General features: G+C 50.0%; 1 protein-coding gene across 2 annotated transcripts in view; it reads left to right on the top strand.

Moving 5' to 3' along the window:
- The window catches only part of LOC108555785 (uncharacterized), a 191,639-nt gene that overhangs the window by 18,345 nt on the left and 151,326 nt on the right, over positions 1-21,968 (top strand). For both annotated transcript variants that reach the window (XM_017911606.1, XM_017911607.1), the window contains exons 2-3: positions 17,329-17,518; positions 17,611-17,795. In XM_017911606.1, the coding sequence (XP_017767095.1) occupies positions 17,329-17,518; positions 17,611-17,795 (375 nt within the window). The remainder of the gene's footprint in view (positions 1-17,328; positions 17,519-17,610; positions 17,796-21,968) is intronic.

The following is a 21,968-nucleotide window of genomic DNA, read 5'->3' as shown; positions in this document are numbered from 1 at the left end:
GGAGGATTTCGGATGAAACGGAAACGGAACGGATCGAGATGGAGATCGAGATCGAGATCTCGATCGCACTTCGCCCCGAAGAAAAAGAACGACGCCTCGATGCAGTGGCTCGTGTCGAGCAACGATTTATCGTCTCGCGTGCGTTGTCACCCTGTTCCACGTTGTTTCTCCTGCTCGTAAAGCCCTCTGGTTCTCGTTCACCCGATAACCTTTCGAGAAATTCCTGCCTTCTCTCCGTTTCGCGCGACAGTCGTACGCGTGGTGTGTGCTCCGCGTTCCAGCGACTCCTAAGCATCGTGTACCGATCTTCGAGTTCGTCGTCGACGAGGAATTTTTACACTACGATCCGTTATTTCGACTGCGTTATTCGCGAATAGAAAAGCGAATCTCGTGGTCGAAGAATTTCTATCGCAGAGGATAAGACAGAACGGAGCGTGAGAGGGAGGAAAGGTATCGTAAGATCGAAAGAGCCGAGAGTCGAGATTGGTCTAGTCGTTGGTTAATGGAACACGGACGTATTCGTGGAGACCTTAATTAAGAAGAAACTTTATCGAATTTTTCAAAGGCGAAAAGCTCTCGTTTGTCTGGTGGGCGATTTATCAGCTCGGGCAGGCAGGCAAAGCCGCGGTCGTTAATAAAATTTAATCGACACGTCGACGGTACACGATAGGACAAGATTGTCGCATTAATTGCGCGATACGGTTTTCGCTGCAAAGTTATGCGCAAATGTAAGTACCCTCGTTATCGATTGGTCGTCGAGCGTGCCGGCCTCGCGACGTTTTAAGCGTAATAAACGCGCTGACGGCCTGCCGTCCGGGTCGCGTACTATTCCCTGCGTAATTGCTAATTGCTAATTAGACCAGCGAAACCTGTATTACAACGGGGAGCGACAATAATTTCTAAGGCCACTTTCCGGTAATCGCGTTCGAGATGTTTTAACCGAAGATGTTCCTAGGATTTTATACTTTAGGTACGCGTTGGTAGCCATTTCCTGCTTCTATTCCCATCTCAGGGAAGGGTGAGTTTATCGAAAGAGGAGACAAGCAACGATTTTCCTCTTTCTTCCATTCTTCCCGTGTTCCTCTTCGACGACAGATATTAGCCATCCATCGTCTATTCTCGCATAAGCGCATTCGTCTTCTGGGACAATATCGCGTTAGATCCATCTCTGAGGATCTCCTTTCACCGTGGCGAAAAGAAGCGCATAATAGGACGAGTAACGACAGGGGACCAACCGGTCGTGATCGTTGCGAAAACTCCTCGGTTCCGCGTGTCAACCATAGATTTATCGAGCGTACGTCGATACGGTACGCGCGTGCCGCTCCGTGTCCACCTGGAAATGCCTTTTTCTTCCGCGTGACTCGATCGAATACTGCGGAAAATGCAACGTCCACCACGCCTCGTTTACCCGGCCTCTACGAGTTACGACCACTCTGTTGCTAACCGAATGTCTCTTGTCATCTTCCCAGCGCGGCTTTATCCGGAAAGAATTATGACAGCGCGCGGAATTTCTCACGTGGCACGCGCGACTTTCATTCGCGATCGCCTTTCAAGCCGTACCGTTATCGATACAAAACGGTAATCCGTCGCAACCTGTTATCTTCTATGGAAATGATACCGTGATAAGACGCCGGCCGATGGAAAACCTAGCGATAATGGCGGAGTCTAGGTCAACGCGAAGATGCGAGTCTCGTTGGAAGATCGATGTCCTATAGGCGGAAGACCCGTTAGCGAAACGGATTTACGCGCATTCGTCGGTGCACCAATTTTTCTTGCATCCTTTCCTTTCGATGATATCTCGCGATCTTCGATAAATTCTTCGATGTGCTTCGCGTTGGAAAAAATTATGAAATTTTTGGATATTTTGTAGTAAAATATTAAATACTAAAATGAACTCTACATCCTAGCAACGTGGGGGCGATCCCTCCCCCTGCGTTTTGTCTTTTGTCTCCCGTTTTCTGGAGACGTCTTTGACCTGCGTAGCCCTAAATGGACAGGTGCACCAATTTTTCTTGCATCCTTTCCTCTCGATGATATCTCGCGATCTTTGATAAATTCTTCGATGTGCTTCGCGTTGGAAAAAATTATGAAATTTTTGGATATTTTGTAGTAAAATATTAAATACTAAAATGAACTCTACATCCTAGCAACGTGGGGGCGATCCCTCCCCCTGCGTTTTGTCTTTTGTCTCCCGTTTTCTGGAGACGTCTTTGACCTGCGTAGCCTTGAATGGACAGGCCAGTTCTAAAAGTTTGCCCGTTTAACCCTTTGCGGACTACGGCCGTATATACGTGTTCTGCGTAAACTGTCAATTTGGCCGAGAAACTCATATATGCGTTTGAACTGATAGAGCCGAAAGACCCATATATGAGCCGTTCACTGCACAAATCGATTAACTCCACTTTTTGAAAAGTCTTAAATATGAAAAGTTACGACTATACCAAGTGCTTTGACACTTAAACTCGCTATGGCCACATATGTCTAGAATTTGACATCTTTGAATACTGTCGACGAAACTAGCGACTAAGCAGATTTGTGCACTGGCAATTTGAAATGTCTATCATGGCAGCAACTCGACTCTATGGTACGGTTAATTTCGAACCATCTCGTCCCCAAAGGGTTAACAAACATCTATACAGTTTTTCCACCGTTTGCAATGGCTACCATTTCTTTGCTTTATAATCCCTTAATAAGATACGCGGCTTATTTCGCTCATTTTGAAGGGCTCAAGCGTTTTCGGACTGTGCATAGCACTGTTGATGGCATACCGAATTCAAGGCATCGAACCTAAACAGATCTATTCATTGTCATCCTTCCCGTTAAAAGCGTATCCACGTCATCGAAATCTCGAACAGAATTTCTCTTTTCGGTTTCGCGAGATATGGCACGGGCGGACCCACGCGTTTTCGATTTTTAGCGTCGATGAGATCACTCGAAAGCTCGAGGATGTTGCAGCCAGCCAATCCATTGCGGGTTCGATCGTTCGAAGGTGTTGACATCCTTTCGATATCCTCGTAGATCGCGAGCACGTTTTTGGATTCGATCGATGTTGGAAAAAGTAGGCGGACGAGGCATTGAGGAAGGCGAGTCGTGCCAAATGCTCATGTTAATTGCAGTTTCCTTCGTTTCGGTCGCCATCGTTGGTTCGTCATCCGACTGCGCTGTAATGGCATTCGTCAAATTGTAATACAATACCGATTTATGTATCGGTGATTGCGTTCGAGAATTACATATTCGATTAACTCGAATTGTTCGTGACGTAAAACTCCTCTGTTCCATAAAACGCAGCGGTGGCAGGCGAGTATGGCAACTTTTACGATCCAGCGGAATTATAAATTACGAACGAAGGGGAGTTCTTAACCCCTTGGCTACTGTGAGCGCATATACGCGCTCAGAAATTTTACTTTTACTCGGCGGACATTGTAAATGAATTCTTACCCGTGTGGTACGATCGGTGCGTTTCAAAGTCTGCCGTAGTCAAAGAGTTAAGGAAAAATTTTGCAAAGTTTACAGGTAGCTTCGAGTACAGCCTAACCTGTTAGCTTGGCATCGGTTTCCAGAAAGAAAGAGTTCTCGCTTTGGAGAACGATGCCAATTACCAGGTGTCGCTACATCGAAACCTCTGTCAACCCTTATTTTCTGCTCACCCTCGAAACAATTTTAGAATGACGAAAAGTTACGAAGAGAAATTAATTTTTCACAAATGATAGTGCACCTATAATATTTCCAATGCAAACGAAATCGGATATTACTCGTACCACGTTACCACCAATTGCGAAAACATGCGCGGATAATCGCAAACTGTGCTCGATGGACACACGTTCACGAAACGAGTTTAGGTGACCGTCGAAATCCAAATTGGTGGAAGGAGGTTTTTAAAACGCGACGAGGTTAGAGCATGGCCGCCATCGGCGCGAAATTACGATAACTATGCTAATTCGTGGTTAACGCGGTGACGCATGGAGAACAGTAAAGGCCCGACAAGTGGGTGTCTCTACTTTCACCATTATCGTAACGGTATACTCCTGTATTCTAATTCCTTTGCGTGTCACCGGTCTGTTGGTCGTATCGGGTTCTCCCGCGTATGATATTATATTTTCTTTATTACGATGTGCTCTCGCGCGCGTTCGTTTTCTACGCGCGGAATGCTCGTAATACCTGTCACCGCTCGGTGTCTCGTCGCACGCGTCGGCCATCTTTAGACGCATCGGGAAATGCGTGGATACGATCGAATCGACGTCGTCGTGTCATTCCCTGTGAAGCGTAGAATTTCCAGGAAACCCTAGGAAGCACTCGCAAGCGACTAACGGGTCCAAGTAGAATCGAAAGTGTACCCGCGTGGTTATCGTCAATTATGAAACGATCCCGAATCGCGCACGCGGCGGTATCGAGCATGAATAGTTTCTCTCTTGTGAAACGATGTTAGGCCATCCGAGTGGCGGTTTATCGCCTAAATACCAGCTGATTTTTCCCCGCTCGTTAAATACCTCGCGTCGGACACTCTTTGACCGCGATCTTGCATTCCTCGATAAGAACGTCAAGCGTGCGATTAATAGCCCCGCGTTTATTTCCAAGAACGCGCGCCTCCTCGCGCCAGGTCTCGATGGGGATTCGAACGGTGTTTATGGAGTGAAAAATTGAAAATCGCCACGACGGGACGACCTGCAACGGTGGATCGTTTCGCCTCGGCTTTCCAGCGAATCCCTCTCCTCGGGTTAGGCGATTTGGCAAGAGGCAGCAACGAGTCTCGCGGTCACGGAATACCGAGCGACTCGATCGAATTTTCGTGGAAGCGTTTAGCATTTTCGCGCTGCTGGTTATGGCGCAAACGCCGCGCGGTTATTCGTAAATTTCCATCCTGGTCGAGCATTTCCCCTAGATCGGACGCTTTTACGACTCCCGAGACGGCGGGTTTGCGAAATCCCTCGTCGTCGTCGTCGTCGTCGTGCTCCGTTTGTTTCGGGAAGAAGAAGCCGATCGCGCGTGCACTTGCCTCGCGTGCTCGAGCATTCGAGCAACGATTCGATCTAGCGCACGTATGTCGCCGGAGAAACGATTAATTATCATTACTCGCTCGTCAACCAATGTCCCCGGGGCCTGACAGGCTTTCCCGATGCGATCCTCCGCTTGACTCCGCTTGACCGCGCTCGAATTCATTCCCCGATCGTGTACCGATCGCGCACGCCTGCGAACTGCCGTTCCACCGATTTCTCGACCATCGATCGCGACACGGTTTCGATCGTTCCGGAATATTGCATCGCTTAACCCACTAATCCGACGGTTTGTTTATCGGAAATGCACTCTCTGCGCGTGCTAGGTGAAATTCGTGACTCGATTCCTCGCGCTTCGATGCTGAACATACTAGCTTGCTTCTCTTTCGATACGAATAAATCGAGCGAAGGAGTATCTAAAGATATCAAAAACGACTGCGACGATGAATACAACCAGTGAATCATACAGTTTAATCCCACTGTTTTTAAATAACCGTGACAGGGTAACTTGCATTGCGTTCTTCAATGACGAGTTAACTCGTCATCCACGGTTAACGGGTTAACCGTTTGAGTGCCACGGGTCATTATTGTTTCCCAATCGATATTTGCCAAGCGGCGCGATAGCGCTTGTCATATTCCGTGTCCAAAAATGCCGAGCGGCGCGATAGCGCTTTTCATATTCCGCGTTCACCAACCGAGCGCTGGCACTTTTGGACACAAAATAGAAGAAGCGCGATCGCGCCGCTTGGCACTCAAACGGTTAATAAAAATGCAGGTTACGAAGCGCGACTATTTCGGAGCATCGACTGAGATCGGATATTTCTAGCAGGTTGGTCTACTTTGTCGAGATATTTGCATACTCTAACCGTTGAAAGACAACGTTATACATTGACGCTTCTATCTTAGAGCGTCTCCGACGTTTGCAACCGATATTAATCCATCGCACTCGAGAGGCGCCTTTCAGTCGCCATTTGATAAAATTTCGAAGCTCGATATTAATTAATATGTCAAATTTAAAATAATGTAATAGCGCGCGAGGTATCGAAATTGAATAATTCTACGTGTTAATTGTTATACGATTTCTTATTTACTGCTCAAAAAATATCATCAGCCTTATAGCAGAAAATTTGTCAACTCGTATCCCTGTTTAGCCAAAAAATCGTCGAGCACAAAGGGCTAACCACTTGCGTTAACAAGAAATTCATAGACGCGTGTGCTAGAACGGTCCAATGTTTCTGTCACAATTGCCTGACGACGTGTATACCACGTCGTTGGCGATTCTGCGACAAAAGCATTACGACGTGCGTGGCACGTCTTTCCAGCGCAAATGGTCAAACAGTTGAGGACTGTAACGGGCCAAGCGATTATTTATTTATTTATTTATCTTGTTATAATAAATACACGCGCTGTTCGCATGGGAGCTCACTCGCAACTGTTTGCTTCTCTACGCCACGCGTTCTTTTGTTTTTCACGAGGTGGTACCAACTAGTGAATGTTACTCGTCCCTAATGTGGTTACCAACCATTATAAAAATTAAATAATAAAAATTCTGTCGAAACAGTCGTAGTGACCGTAAAAGTACTCTTGCTGCTCCTGTTTCAAAAAATTACGGTGTCTTAAAGATACATGGGATGCATCTAACTTAAACATACATAAAATTTGGGAACGGTTAACGATACCATTGAGTACCTTATACGCAAACATAAGGTCGTACATAAGTCGGCGATCCTCAAGAGACAAAAGATTAACTCTGTTTGAAACTAAGGTGTAGTCGTGATAAAATCGAGACATGGGAGAGCCAAGTTTGCGAGCGGCTAACCGAAGAAACGTGCGTTGTACATTCTCAAGAATGTGACAAAGATTACCATGATACAGAGTCCAAACTATGGAGCAATATTCTAAACGCGGTCAATATTCTTTCTCCACTCTCAGTGGTCAGTATCGCGTTATTCTTCGCTGCAATTTTATTTTCTCCCATCATTCCTTTTTATGGTTCCCTTTGATTCCTTATTTTTCCGTTTTTAATTAAAATTACTATTTTACTGAATACGAGTGCACTGCGTTTTTCTTAACACTTAGCCGACCGCACGCCGCAGAGCGAACTATACGGTTTCCATTGCGTTCGGGGAACACAAACCTCATTTTTCGGAAATATTGAATAAGGGGCCTTAAAAATTGGTGAATTTTATCTTATGTTGCGCTTTATAGAAGCAGTTTGTCGGTAATCGCGAACAACTCCAAATGGAGGTAGTGCAAGTAATAACCGAAAACGAGAAACACGTTGCTGTCAAAATGGGGGGGGATCTCCCCGATCGGTCGGCTAAGTGTTAATATGCAACGCAAACGTTAGAACAGAGAGAAACGAACTGCACCGAGTCGTCGAGCGTCAATTTTGGCCAATTAGTCGGATAAAGATAGTCGTAGATACGGGGACCAGTGGACGTCGGAGGTTTGGAGGAGATCGGGGCCCGAGATTGCAGCTCACGGATCGCGAGCGAGGATTCCAATGCCATTTTCGGAACGCGTCTCTTTGTACGTCTCGTGAAAGAGAATAGCGCGGCTGGACAGATTAGTCATCGGGAGAATTTTAATCGAGCCCGAGCAATTAAGTCACTGTCACGAAACGAGATGCAGACCGTTGATGTGACCGCTGAGACAATTAACCGTGGTACACCGGGGCACGATTAAAGATGCGTGTACCAGCGCGAACGTGCGTTGCTTTCGTTCGGCGGGAATGTCGCGATCGCTGGAACCTCGCGAACTCGCGGCAAGAGGAATCGTAACCATCCGGGGAACGCGTTCTTACTGTTATTTTCCCGTCGTGTCGCTTCGCGCCAGCGAAATCGCCGCTGGGTACTCACTCGCGCGGAACGAGCGATCGAGATTCGACGAGTGGCGGTCGGACGCGTGATTTTCCGATTTCGAGAAGATCCAGGAACTGACCTTCCGCGGCGATCTAAAAAACCGTTCGGATTCCGTGTCAGTGGGTTAACCGGTGCGAGCAACGGCTTCGACGCCTCGGCGAGGTCTCGGCGTTTAGAGGATCGGCCGGTTATCGATGACGGATTAACGAACTCGACGGGTTAATTATCGCCAACGACTATTTGCCAGTGTGTCGTTTTCCCTCGCGTTCGCAAGGTCGCGGAGCGCCGCGGTAAATGTCACGGCTGGGACCATAAACGCGCGAAATTTATTGCCCACTCGGGCATCTGTTTGCCGTGTAAACTCGACGAGTGACACCGAGGTGTTAAAACTTTCTCGTGGCTTCCTCGACCGTGGCTCTCGCCGCTTCAGGAAGCCGACTCGTCGCATAAAAATCGCTCGCCGAGTGCGTTTAGGGAAACGCGCGACGTTTCCTTAAAACTCGAGGAGACTCCGTTACCACGGAGGCATCGTCGCGGCGCTGAGCTTGCCGCTCGCGCGTTGTCCTCGAATGCGCTCGATCGCGCTCGATAATGTCCGCAAATAGGCGTGTACTTTGGTAAACGAACGCTCGTAATCGCGTTGCCGAGAAACGATTATCCGGTAGATTAACGCCAAGGTCCTCGCGTTTTAAACAAAGTCCAAGACAGCCGCGGTTACGTGCTATTTACGCGACGCTTAAGCGTGTTCGCGGGTTTCGCTGGATCGCGGAGCGGTCGTTAAATAAATGTCGACGGAGAAAAACGGAAGCGGGGGAAAAAGTGGACGGAATCTAATCCATTATCGCGAGCCGAATGTTGCTCGCTCGCGCAGAACCTGACCGTTAAGTCGTCTGACACGCGCGGAACCACCCACGCGAATCGTCCTTCCCGACAGCTCGTTTATCTCGCCTTTTTCGCTCGGAAGATCACCCTGCTGACCTAGAGAACCGAGTGGGTGTCGCCGTTTTTTCCTTCTCCGTCGTTGCACCGGCGACAATTAATGCAGTCCGCTGCCACGCTGTCACCTTGACTGCGCTCCGCAGTTATATAGCCGCCTTCTTTTCCTCCCTCGTTTTTCTTTCTTTTCTTCTTCTTTCGCGCACGCGTTCCGAATCGAAATCACCTTGTCAGGCGTCGGGTTTTCGCCGCGACGAATTTCGATAGGTTCGACGGCTGCCGGGCGCGATTAGCAAGGTCCCCCGGTGGCGCGTTTCCACGCGCGGAATTCCAGCGGCGGTGGTCGGGTGTTGCCTAAAATTAGAAAGTACCCCGAGGTACTTGTACCGCGAAAAATCTATTTCCGAGTGTATATATTGGGTAATGCAGCGCAATACGTTACGGGTTTCGAAGTGACGGTTCCAGGAAATTTACTTTCGACGATGGGAGATCAGTGGCCCCTCATTGGGTCATGCAAATTTAGACCGAGTGAACGTCTATTCTCGATGCGTAGCTCCGCTCGCGAAGAAAGAGGATCTACGAAAACGATCGACGAAAACGCGCGGCCGAATCAGCGCGAAAAGTTTCGGGCGAGCGAACAAGTGGTCGTTGCGTTAGCGCCGGATCCTGGAAAACGCGTCGCGTCCGTTTCTCTCGGCGTCGTCTCCTCGATCGATTCGGAGACAATGGCGAGATGGCGAATTATTGGGAAAGGCTGGACGAGAGAACCGGCAATGAATCATGCGTGACACGGATTCGCGCGGCGACGAGGAAGAAGCCGGTCACACGCCGGGACCACGTCGGAATCGTTGTCGTAAAGATAATCGCCACCTCCGCGTCGGCGTGCTTCGCGCCGTTAATCTCACGAGTGTCGTTAACGCGGAGAACAAGCGTACGAACGCGATATTAACGCGGAGATAAACGAAGCTCGTTCCCGCGAGGAACACGCGCGTTCGGAAAGCGGGTCATCCGCCTCTGGCAGGATTTGACTATTTTCGACCGCTGCATTACCTCTGCCGAGACGAGCCAATTATTTAGACGGGGAAAACGCGTCGCGTGTCTTCCGCCAAAGCGATTTCGCCATCCCTCGTGGTCCCCGTTCCCCCGTCACTGTGTATACAGACGACTCTTAACGACTCCATTGTGAACCGCATAAAGCGTAAACAGTGGTTAGAAGCTTAACCTCGAGAGTCAACTAGCGGAAATACCGGTGAATCCGCGCTTCCTGTCGCTGCTTTCTACGCGGGAAGACGCCATCGTTCGTGGTCGCTCGGTTACGACGAATTTCGGACGACCGTTCAGCCTTTGCAATCTAGCTGTACCGATCTCTGTGCCCTCTCGTCGAACAGTTTCTTGCGTCAGCTCTTTATTGCCCGCTCCGGATGATTCATATCCGCGAAGACTTTTTGGAGCGACTCGTGCCAGCGGAGCTGTGGAAACTGGAATACCGCGAGGGGAGTTTAGCAGCCTAGGCGTCGTCGCTCGTGGTGCATAGAAGCGCAGGTTCATCGGAATTCCCTCGCGGAACGATTTCAGCTGGAACGATAGTTTTCGAGCCGCGATGTATAATGCATCGCGCGCATCCCGGCCGATCCGCGCGCTGAATGGCGATTTTTCATTTAACGCCCGTGTTCTCACGAATCGACGACGCGCCAAACAGCCTCTTCGCGTTCGCCAGGCGTTCATTTGTCGTCGTGGCAGACCGATTCGATTCTCGTGGCGAAAGGAACGAGCGAGGCTGTCGGTGTGCTGCCGCGGTTCGACGAATTGGTTCGGCCGTTTCTAGCATGGGCGAGGCCTAGAACGCGCGTGCACCAACACAGCTGTGTATCGCTTTCAGCCTCTGACGACTGCATCCACATGCACGCGCTTTTTTGCCTACACACCGACCGCTGAAGGCTTAAAGCCCATACCGGTCGCATGTGTCTACTACGCGGTACGGTACGTGTACCGGGTGTTTGCCGAGAAAATATCCGCCTGTTCTTGAACTAGATTCGTTGCAACAGGAAATAGGTATTCTTACCGTAGCATACATTTTCCACTTTTTTTCCTTTCTTATGGGACGATCATTTTTCTTCGGGTTTTTCGACATTCGTGTCGCGAAAATTGCGTCACACTCGATTTCGACGGGGGAAAAATTGGGGAAGAGTAAAGGAGCAAACGAGTTCTCTAGGTTTCTAGTAGTTTAGCCGCAGGGGATCACGCGTTTCCGCGAAACTATCGGAACAAGTCGAACGCGCTGTACCGAGATCGTTCGAGACCTCGAAAATCGGTGTATTTGCACGACCGATATTCGCCGTTCGTACCGAATACTTTTCTTCAAACTTGTACAAACATCCGAGGATCTCTCGTTGTCTTTATTACGCAGTTGCCCGCGAGTACTCGGAGCTGGTAGATCTTTATCGCTGCAACGTAGCGTCGTTTACGAACCACGGGTACGTTATTTCCATATCTGCCCGACCTTTGATCGATCTCCGTTTTAGAACGTCCGCTCTGTTGCGAGATACGATTAAATATCGATCGAGGCTTAAACTGCCCGGGATTAGGCGATTCCACCGAAGCAAGCGTGCGTCTCTGCCTACTACGAACATTCTTGTCCGTGCCACCACTGTGTCGAGCTATATATACTTACTTGGTATGGCCTTCGTTCTCTCGCTTGCATGACAATCATACCTCTCGATCCATTATTGGCAGCCGTTATTGGGTAACGATGTTTGGGCAAGCGTATGTGCTCGATACACTTGTCGAAACAAATCGCAACGAGACAGACACCGTTAATCTCCGATTCGAAAACAAATGTTCGATATCTCTCTGTTGAAAATAAGATACGTCTTGACGAAAATCAATTTCTTAGGAAAAATAGATTGCGAAAGGAGTCTTTATTCGGATGGCGTCACTCTGCATAGAAATATATGTTGCCTCGAGGAACCATCGAGTTTATCAGTTTTCGGAGCAGGACTCAGCGACGCAATAGGACGTCGTAGGGCCTATTAAACTCTGGCTGAAGGGTTCCACGAGACTTTTTCGACAATCCACCGTCTGCATCGCGCATCTCGGAAGACTCGATTAAAAGTTCAAACTCTATAAATCCGAGCTTTACCACAAGATATATCTTCGAATTATGCGCCGAAGAGGTTCCGGGAATGAGAATTAGGGGACTAGGACGAGCTGCAATTGCGTACCCTTTTTCATCGCTCTGGTTTTGTCTCTCCATGCGAACAGTTAGAATACAAAAGATATACCTTTCTCAGGATAGAATAAAGACAGTTATTTCTTTTTACTCGTAATCACAATACTTTCCCTATTGGGATTATGGGTTCTAATAATAAAATAACTATGATATATATATTATTCTCTTGTAAGTCCTTTATTTCACGAGGAAGGTAAATGTTTCTTCTAATGATTCTCATGAGAGACTAACTGACCCTTGTAAGACACATCTGCAGCTGTACCCGACTGCCGAGAGAGTGTCAAGAGGGTACGCAACACGGATCATCCAACTCCCAATTCCCATTGAATGTTTACATAAAATATTCCTTCCAGGAATTTATATCTCATGAACTATTTATTTTTATCTTATATCCTAGATTGATTTTTGTAGTATAGTTAAGCTTATCTTTCCGTCCTTGTCTTAATCTTTTAGGTTAGGCTTGAGGTTAAGTAGGTTAAAAAGTGTGCATCTTTTGCCTAGCTTTCTACGCATGGTGGGATGTATTTTAATCCATTTCGAAAAGTCGAGAGTTGGCACCCTCTGATTCTGTATTGTCTACAAAGTGCTATTTTGTTTTGAGAGAAAGATGCGTTTTAGCCTCTTCGCCTAGAGTATCGAGTCGAATACGAGTGTATATAAACATCATGGGTTAGGCTCGTGGTCAGTTTTCGTCGATGTCTTTCTGTCTCAGTTACGTGTTATTCTTCGACGCGTTCGGACAAGATTGCTCGACGTGTGTCCGACCTTGCTGTTCACTATGGCACGCACCATCGAAAGTTAAATGGTAAGCCAAGGGGTTAATGACTCTCGTTTAAATCGTTAGTTGCGCGATGGGATTATGTATGATCCACTCTGGAATTCCGGGCAATTTGGATTCTTATTTTTCTTGAAAAGATGAGTTTAATTATATACAAAAATAAATCTAGGATATAAGGTATGAATAGATAGTAAGACCTAAATTCCGAGGACGTTAGATAAAAATGGGGGGCTTAGGCGAGCCGCGTCACGGTACCCTCTTGACACTCTCGCGAGTCAGTCGGTCGTATATATCGTAATTATTTTACAATTAAAATTCCATAATCACAATAATTTTCTTCAAAATGTGTGCCACGAGGCCCTATGCACTCGGTAATTAAAAATAGTAATTCGAAGACTTTCTATCATAAAGTCGACGATATTTTTAAAACGGTAAATAAGAAATCGTATACAAATTAAGAAGACGTAGAATTATTTCACTTCCACATTCCACGCATCGTTGGGTAATTTTGAATTTGGTATATTAACATCCATCTTTAGAATCTGATTAACTAGGGGTCGCCTTTCGAGTGCAAAGTGTTAACCCCTTGCACTCGAGGGGCGACCCTCATCCATCTTTAGAATCTGATTAACTAGGGGTCGCCTTTCGAGTGCAAAGTGTTAACCCCTTGCGCTCGAAGGGCGACCCTCAGTCGTCATTTGATAAAATTTCGAGGCTCGATATTAATTAATATATCAAATTTAAAATAATGTAACAGTGTGCGAGGTATCGAAATTAAATAATTCTACGTGTTAATTATTACACGATTTGTTATTTACTGCTCAAAAAATATCATCAGCTTTGTAACAGAATATTTTTCAACTCGTACCCTTCTTTAGCCAAAAAATCCTCGAGCGCAAAGGATTAACTCGTGGATTTCTCTCCAAAGCCGGTGGAATATTTTCCTTCTTCCTCTACTAATCGACAAAACGAACGACGATGGTGATTTCCACGAGTACTCTTCTTCGAGCAATTCGAGCCCAGCATTCTCCCGACGCGACGCTTGCGAAACCCGATTCTCGCCACGCGCGGTGGTCCTCGATCATCCGACGTGGTCGCTTTCTTCTAACTGGAGCCCTGACCGGTAATTGGTCAATGATGTAATTCTCCGAGTGGAGAAAATTAGGCTGGTTGCCGCGTGCCGCGTACGAAAAACGGCCTCCTTCCTCGGCCTCCGTTTATGGCTCGTCGCGCGGACTCGTTTCACAGGCCGATCGCTGATGGGGTTATCGCGCGTAAAACCGATCGGCGTGACCGGCGCGGGATCGGTCGGGAAAGAAACGCTCTTACGTCACGTTGCGCTCGCGAGCAGAAACCGTAGCGCGGAAATTCTAATCGGGCTTAAACTGGTAATCTCGACGTGATTCATGGTTTCTGTGCGCGAGCCCGCGGTGTACGGTCTCGGGCTCGCAGTGGCCGATCGCGGGTCGTGTAGAGGGAGAAATTAATCGGCGCGGGTTGCATCGACCGGCTCCTCCCGTTCGTGTGGCCACTCGAAATAGTCCGCTCTCTTCCGCCTGGACAGAATGGCTCGGCTTCGCGATCGATGTAACGACGCTCATTGTCCCGTAACGAGGCTGGGAGGGACAGGATGCCCTCGCGGACGTGTGTCGATCGGTACACAGGGACGGGTCGTCGCTGGGACCGCAGAAACTTGGATCGTGTACGCGATTTATCGCGCGTCGCGACGCTGGAATTCGAGGGAATCGGAGCGTTTGGAGAAATCGCGGCAACGAGCGTGTCCAAGCGAAGCCTGCCGTGGTTTTCGAGCACGGAGACGACGATTCTCGACCAATGATTGCGACGATGGTTTTCGATCTCGTAGAACAATTTAACCGTTTCAGTGTCACGGGTCATTATTGTTTCCCAATCGAAGATTGCCAAGCGGCGCGATAGCGCTTCTCATATTCCGCGTCCACCAACCGAGCTCGCCGTGATTGTCGGCTTCGCAGCCCAGAGCGCTGGCACTTTTGGACGCAAAATAGAAGAAGCGCGATCGCGCCGCTTGGCACTCAAACGGTTAATATTCTATAGCTACTAATTCTATGGGACAGAAATATGGCTCGTCGGTATCGGTAACGCGTTCGGTAACAGGTTGCCGCGCGTGGAGCAGGCGTCTGCTTTTGTACGCGGTCGTGGTTGGAGCGAAGGACGGATGATAAAGCGGAATCCGATTAAGCTTAACGGAGAGGGATTTAATCGAAAGACAGAGAGTAGTCGAACGGGGTGGGCGAAGATGAAGAGGAAGAGCAGCGGTTGTAGTAGGGGGCCTCGCGGATATTGAGCACGAAGAATGAAAGTTTGCGAGGCAATTAGAGGCAATTTCCGGTCGGCAGGGGCCCGAGTGATTCGCGCGGTGGAAAGATTCGCGATCGTCGGTCGTTTTTCTCTGTTCGGGTGGTTGGCGCGGCTGGGACCGAGAGGGACACGCGGAGCGACGGGGACCAGGATGCTCTCCGTTTGAACCCTTTGCTCGAGCGACTTGTAATTTTGTTGCTGTCCGGCCGGCGAGTGATACGTTAAAAAAAGCAGCAGGCTCGATCGTTAGCCTAATATTAACATCCATAAAGTGCAATCGCGTGTAGCGCGAGACGCGAGCCCTCGTACGTCTGGTTCGTATCACATGTTTAATTACAATATAAAGCGGCGAACGAGTGGCTGGCTGGCTGGCTGTAAAGCATTTACTTTTGGCCGAATAAGGCCGGTTTAAGAGCCGTTTCACGGAGGATGCGCGGCTGTGTACTCGTATTTCGCGCCAATTTATAATCTTGCTCGCGAGCCGGTGTTTCGTTGGCCGATGCGAAAAGAGAGAAAGGCCGCGGAACACGAAGGTTACGAGAGAGGCGGAAAGGCGTGGTGGAAAGGGGGCGGTGAAAACGGTGGAAAAAGAAGGAAGGAAGAAAGAAAGGAAGGAAGGAAGAAAGGAAGGAAGGAAGGACTCTCGCGAGTGGTTCGCGATCGAGAACGGGACGAGGGATGCGGGGGTGCGCGGGGTGCGGTGCGAGAAAAAGAGAGAGACGGACCGGTATAATTATGCAATTTAGATTCAGCTTTACGATTCCGGTTTGGCTTTATTAAAAGCGAGAGTGGGCGTACGCGCGAGCTCGCCTCCTCTGATCGAGGGTATCCGTCGTACGATGCCGGCGAAAAAACTTGGCCACAGGGATAATGCGTTTCTTGTTTAAACGAAACGTCGGTACGTCTCGTACAAGCATTACTCTTGGGGATCGTCCTGGATATAAAGGCGACCCGTAACGCCGGCCGAACCAGTATCCGATCGTTGCTTTTCTTTCATCGCGGTTTCATCCGCTGCTCCATCAGCCGAGGAAGCAAGGCCAGGGTTGCACCGCGTCTTCGACGTCCTCCGTCACCCCCTTCCGGCACTCGATCCGATCGTTATCCGAACGTTATCCCATAGGAATCGTTTATCGTCGATTAATCGTTCCGTAATTTCCCGAAACGGTTCACGCAATGAGAGCCGCGTGACGACGGTCTGTTCGATAATCGGCAAGAATGCGGTTCTTACTCGCGTCGAGCGATCGGCGAACGATCGGCGAACGATCGGCGAACGAGCGCGGCCGGGTCGGAACAAATGCACCGAATTCCTGAACGAGGCGTACGCGAGTACCGCGAGCTGAAGAAAGAATTTTCGATATGATTAACGGTACAGAGCCGGGTGGGTACGGAGAGCCGTCCGACTACCGGATTCTTCCGAATCATACCGATCGTATCGACGATCGACGCTGATGGTACGATCGTACCGAATCACCGGGCCCCTCCCAGTCGCCCCCCAGAGCCGTCGATTAGTCGAAAAGAATCTCCGGCTCGTCCAGCAGCAGCGTGCCGGTGGCTCCGCCGCTGCGGCGTGGAAGCCGTTCCGAGAACGGCGATTAGAAAGATCGGCGTCCGATGTCGGGTGTAAGCTGGCCGGCGTATCGCTGTAAAGCGAGATTAAATTGCATTGTCCGGCCCGTTACTGTGCCAGCGATAATTGCCACGGCGGCGTAAGGTTACCGGCGAGGTCGCGGGTTAAGCACAGTGGGCAACCACGAACTCGTGCAACACGTTACAATTTTCGTTTGCCGGACTCGACGATTCCATACTCTCTCGGGGGGTTACTATCCGCGTCCGGGTATCGGGCTCGATTAAGCTTCGATTAAACCCGTTGGCTTTGCTGCAATTCGTCGAAGGCGTGGTTGACGATCTTTTGCCGCGTATCAGATACGAGAATCGATCCGATAATTTCCTAGATCGTCGAGTTTCTAATCCGTGGAATTTCAAACGACCCGCCACCAATTCGTCGGTCCACTCGGTACCACCTTAGCTTCCGGCAGCCTCGACTTCCACTCGGTCCTCGCTCGATTTCATCAATAGGCTACCATTTGCCGGTTCTCTTCGCGATCTGTACACCTTTTTCTATATCTATGTTTCCAAAATGCTGGAAATCGATAGGCCTCGCTCTTATGCGCCATCTTTCTTGTCCGATTGCAGCTACCTGGTGCGACTCCCGGAGCCATCTCGTCCGTGGTCGCTCCCGTGCTGTTGAAGTACCGGGTCTGCAGGCCCAGGCTGTTGCTCGCCGGGTCCAGGGCCGAGGTCGACCCCGCCGCCGATGTGGGACTGTTGCACGGCGAAGTTCTGCTGATCGAGGACTCCGCGAGACAGTACGATCCGATAGGAGGTGAGTGTGCACCGGTTCGATCTGGTTTTTCCGCGCGCGGTGAAAGAGCAACGCGTGTGACGGAACGACGCGTTCGTTTCTTCCCGTTGCAGATACGGACAGGAGATACAGAGCGACGGAGAAGCTGCTGCAAGCCGAGGAGGAGTACCACGAGGCTCTGTGCAGCGCGAAGGAACTGTACGCACGGCCGTTGGCGCGAAACTACCCCGAATTTCACGATGTCATCTTCCAACCGCTCGCGGACCTCTCGGCGGTCACTGCCGAGCATTGCCAGAGGGTGAGTGGACTCGATGGTTATCCCGCTACAGGCGCGAGTCGGCGTCCCGACGCGCTGCTCATTCTCTACGCGCCACGGTAGAGCTCTTCTTATCGACCGATTTGTCCGCTAACCTATCGCAAGGCTGACTGAGAGACTCTGTTGAGAGATGGCGGCACTCGAATCGAGCCACGTCGTTCAAGTTCGCGCGGCACCTGTTACTTCTGCTTCGAGCACGTTGCCTTTCTCCTAGCCTGTCGCAATTGCGCTTCGCTCTTCGGCCCGTCTAACCTTTCGCCAAAGGGAATTCCGAACCATCCCGGACCCCTCGACCATTCGTCCGGTTGAAATCCGACTCGCGTTGCCTTCCATTTACAATCCTTCTTCCTCCAAGGAAAAAGAAAATAAAAAATAAAAAAAACAAATAGATATATATATATAAAAGAAAAGCAGTAGAAATGAAAGGAGGGGAAGGAAAGAAGGAATTTTCGACGTCATCGTGAAATTTCAGCACCGCTTCTTACTCGCGACAAGGCGCGTAAACGTGGAACCGCGAGTAGCCGGAAGGATCGTGGATGCTCGGGATCCAGGAGCAAGAAAGCGCGGAGAGAGACGATCGATAGCTAGTGGACGGGCGTGAGAGGTGTTTTGGTTAAAAACAGCGTGGAAAATATGGTTGGCCGGGTAGCATCGCGGATACCGATAAGGCGATCGTGCCCGGGGCCTGATGCACCTCGGCTACTCTGGATGCAACAACGGTGGACGTGTTTTCTTAGGGCTGACAATAAGGAGGATGGCTGTCCTTCGGATGTAAACACAAAGCCACGCCGGCGGAGCTGGTTAACGAGTCGGGATGAGCGATGACGGTGGTTAGCATCCTCGTAAATATCGACTTTTACAAGACCAGCAGGCCGAAGGAGCGCGCGACCGGCTCTCGCGGAGCGAGGATGCAACAGCCTCGTAAAGCGAAAAAGCCTCTTCCTCGGCCAGCGAAAGATCGTTGCGCGGGATTCGAGCGAAACCGACTGGCAGGAAACGCCTACCTTCTTTATTCCGCGCACCGAGACGCCGATGGTCATCGATAACGAAGTGACCGCGCAAAAAGCATGCAAATGTAGCGGCTACGCTCCGTTCCCGATGAATCTACCTCGCCCGCGTACCGAGACACGCGTCTCTCCCGCGCCGTACGATTATTACGATCGACGCGTATTAATTACGATATATATAGTGGAGGAACGCGTAGGCTCGTTGCGAAAGATATTTTCGAGAACGCCCCCGGTGATGGAATATCGCTCGATCTGCTTTCGGCTCGCGAGAATCCTCCTTTTTTCGTCTTTCCTCTGCGTCGTCGTTCCCCTCCGCAGATAATTTTCGTTCGATATGAAATTTACGAGAGGAAGGCGGTCGCGCGTGGACTTTTCCTTTTGCGCTGGCCACACGTTTCGTTCGAAGGATCCGATCGATCGATCGGTACGGTCTGGGAGCCATCGATGGAATTCGATTCTTCGTCATCGCGCGGCGAGAAAGGAAAAGCGGACTTTGCAAACGCGAGGTACACGTACCTGTACGAGCATACTCGTACACGTACGTAGGTAGGAAGGTGGTCGAGGTCGATCCGAGATTGTCCGGATGACGCAAAACCTCGCGGCGGACCGAAGGTTAATTAGCGAAAACGCTTCGAATCGCAGGCAGTTTCCGAAGCGGAGCACGAACCCGGGAGCCTGTGTTCTCTTCCCTCTACCCTTTTTATTCCGACTCGTTGTCGCCGCTCGGTTGTTCGCGCGATCTCCACTGCCACGGAGCAATTTCACTTTGGAAGCACCTCGGGGCCAGAGCGCGGGCAATTAGAAGCAATCGCGCACCTGGAAGGCGAGGGAGACTCGTCCGCTCCTGCTCCCGCTTCCACACCGGCGCTCCCTTCTTCTTCCTCTGTTTTTCTCTCTTCGCAGAGAACGCCGAACGACTCGGCGAACAAGGAGGGACGTACCGTTTATTTGCGCTCGGTCAGCCAAGGATTCTTCCAGTCCTGGCGTCCTCTTGTGGCCCACGACGTTATCCCTCTTGCTCTCTTTCTCTCTCTCTCTTTCTCTCTCTCTATCTCTGCTTCCCCGAGAAACCACCGTGGATTCCACGAAAAGTATCTCTAACGATGGAACCCTCGTTTCTCCTCTCTTCTGTATCGTTTCATCGTCACCATCCTTCGGCGATCGAGCGTAGAATTTCGAGAAAAGGAGGACGGATGTAAAGTCTCCCGCGCGCGGCCCAGTCCTGTCTTTTTGGTCCAATCTCTCCCTTTGTCTCTCTTCCTCTCTCTCTCGCTCTCTCTCTCTTTCTCCTCCGTTCTACGCGCTACGACCGTAAATTACGTTTTTGCGGGAGAGCAACGCGCCACGGTAACCGCGGTCATGGCGGCGGCTGAAGAGTAGCTGCATCGCGATGCGCACGTGCACCTGCGCTGCGCGCCGCTCATTGCCCCGAGCCAGCGGGAATGCGACAACTGCGCTTACCGGACCAACGCCCTCTCCTACCTTCCCATTTTTACCCTCGGTACCTTCGCGCCAACGCGCACCCTCGCTCTCCTCCTCGCTGCTGCGCTCCTCCTCGTGTTTACGGAAGAGGTCGCGACGATCGGCCGATTATTCGCGGTAATTAGGAATCGGACGGCTAGCACGGGGTAGAGATTTACTCGGCGAGTCGGTGCTCGCGAGAGGTGCAACGGGAAGAAATCCGCTCGGCACGACGCGGTAATAAATGGCGGACGGAGCTCGTGTTTGGCTATATCTCGACGATCGACGTTATCCGTGACCGTATTCGTCGCGGTAATATTCGTACGGCTGTGGGTCAGGGTTCCTTTCCTCTCCTTTCTTCCATGAGAACGCGAGATCGCGAAGGCGTAGGAAATCGTCGGATTCGCAAGTATAGCTTCTTCTGATTTCGACTTTCTTTTCGAAACGATGGTAGTAACGGAGTGGCAGCTGAATTTTCTGAAATATGTCTGTCGGTCCTATCTAGCTGTGCCACGTTTCCAATCTCGGCTGAAGCCCGTGAAAGCGATACTAGCTTAGGTTCGGGGTTCCTTTTCTCTCCTTTCTTTCACGAGAACGCGAGATCGCGAAGGCGTAGGAAATCGACGGATTAGCAAGTATAGCATCTTCTGATTTCGACTTTCTTTTCGAAACGATGGTAGTAACGGAGTGGCAGCTGAATTTTCTGAAATAATTTTTTGAAATACGTCTGTGGGTCCTTTCTAGCTGTGCCACGTTTCCGATCTCGACTGAAGTCCGTGAAAGCGAGGATACTAGCTTAGGTTGACCGGGATCGGTACCGATGCTGCGTGACCGAGTTCCCGCGACTCCTCGGCTAATTCCATAGCCCATGAACGTCGATCAGATGGCGTAGACGTACGAATCGAGTTTCGGCGAACGATCCTCGTACGCGGAGATAGTCGTCGATAATCAACGTGCTCTCGTGCTTAATGGTAAATGGAGCCGGTACATTGAGCCGTTCGTTTACGCTCATTGCCGGTTCGCTAACGAGCGAGTAGCAGTTGCAATGGTCGGTTAACAGTCCTTTCCTAGTCCCCGGGACGGGGTAGCCACGAGCCGGATATTGTTTGTAATCCAGTTTGATGGTTATGGATGTTAATTACACCGTGGATTCCGTAATCGGGACGCGGGGATGGTAAGGGACAGACGAGGGGGGTTGGGATACGCGATAGGTGGGAAGTGGAGAAAAATGAGCGTTGAAAGTCACGGCTGCGCGGTATCCTGGCAGAAAATTCAGAAGATGGCGCATTAAGATAGCTGGCGCATTCCGGAAAGGATAGGAAGGATAGGAAGGATGGAAAGGATGGAAAGGATGGAAAGGAAGTCAGAAGAATGCTGGAAAATTAATTAAGTGGTGTGCAATCATCCGGCAGCGCGTACATTATCGCAGAGAGATCAAAGAGTCGTCGGATACCGACGCTTAAGTCGAGATCCTCTTTGCCACCTTGGTCACCGACCAATGGAGCGGTCGGTAATGGCGGACGAGCTCTGCCAGACGTAATTTTATTCGCATTAGGGCATCGTTCGTCGATTCCATCGCTCTCTTTCTCTCTATCTTTCACTCCTCCTTTCCGAATCTTCTTCTCCTCTCTCGTTCTGTCTCCGTTTCGTTTTCGCGACTGGCGAAAAATAAGAAACGAAGGGAAAG

The sequence above is a fragment of the Eufriesea mexicana genome, unplaced genomic scaffold (genome assembly GCF_001483705.2).
Source record: "Eufriesea mexicana isolate 0111107269 unplaced genomic scaffold, ASM148370v2 scaffold265, whole genome shotgun sequence".
NCBI classification, from domain to species: domain Eukaryota; kingdom Metazoa; phylum Arthropoda; class Insecta; order Hymenoptera; family Apidae; genus Eufriesea; species Eufriesea mexicana.
This window is presented reverse-complemented; position numbering and strand designations above follow the sequence as displayed.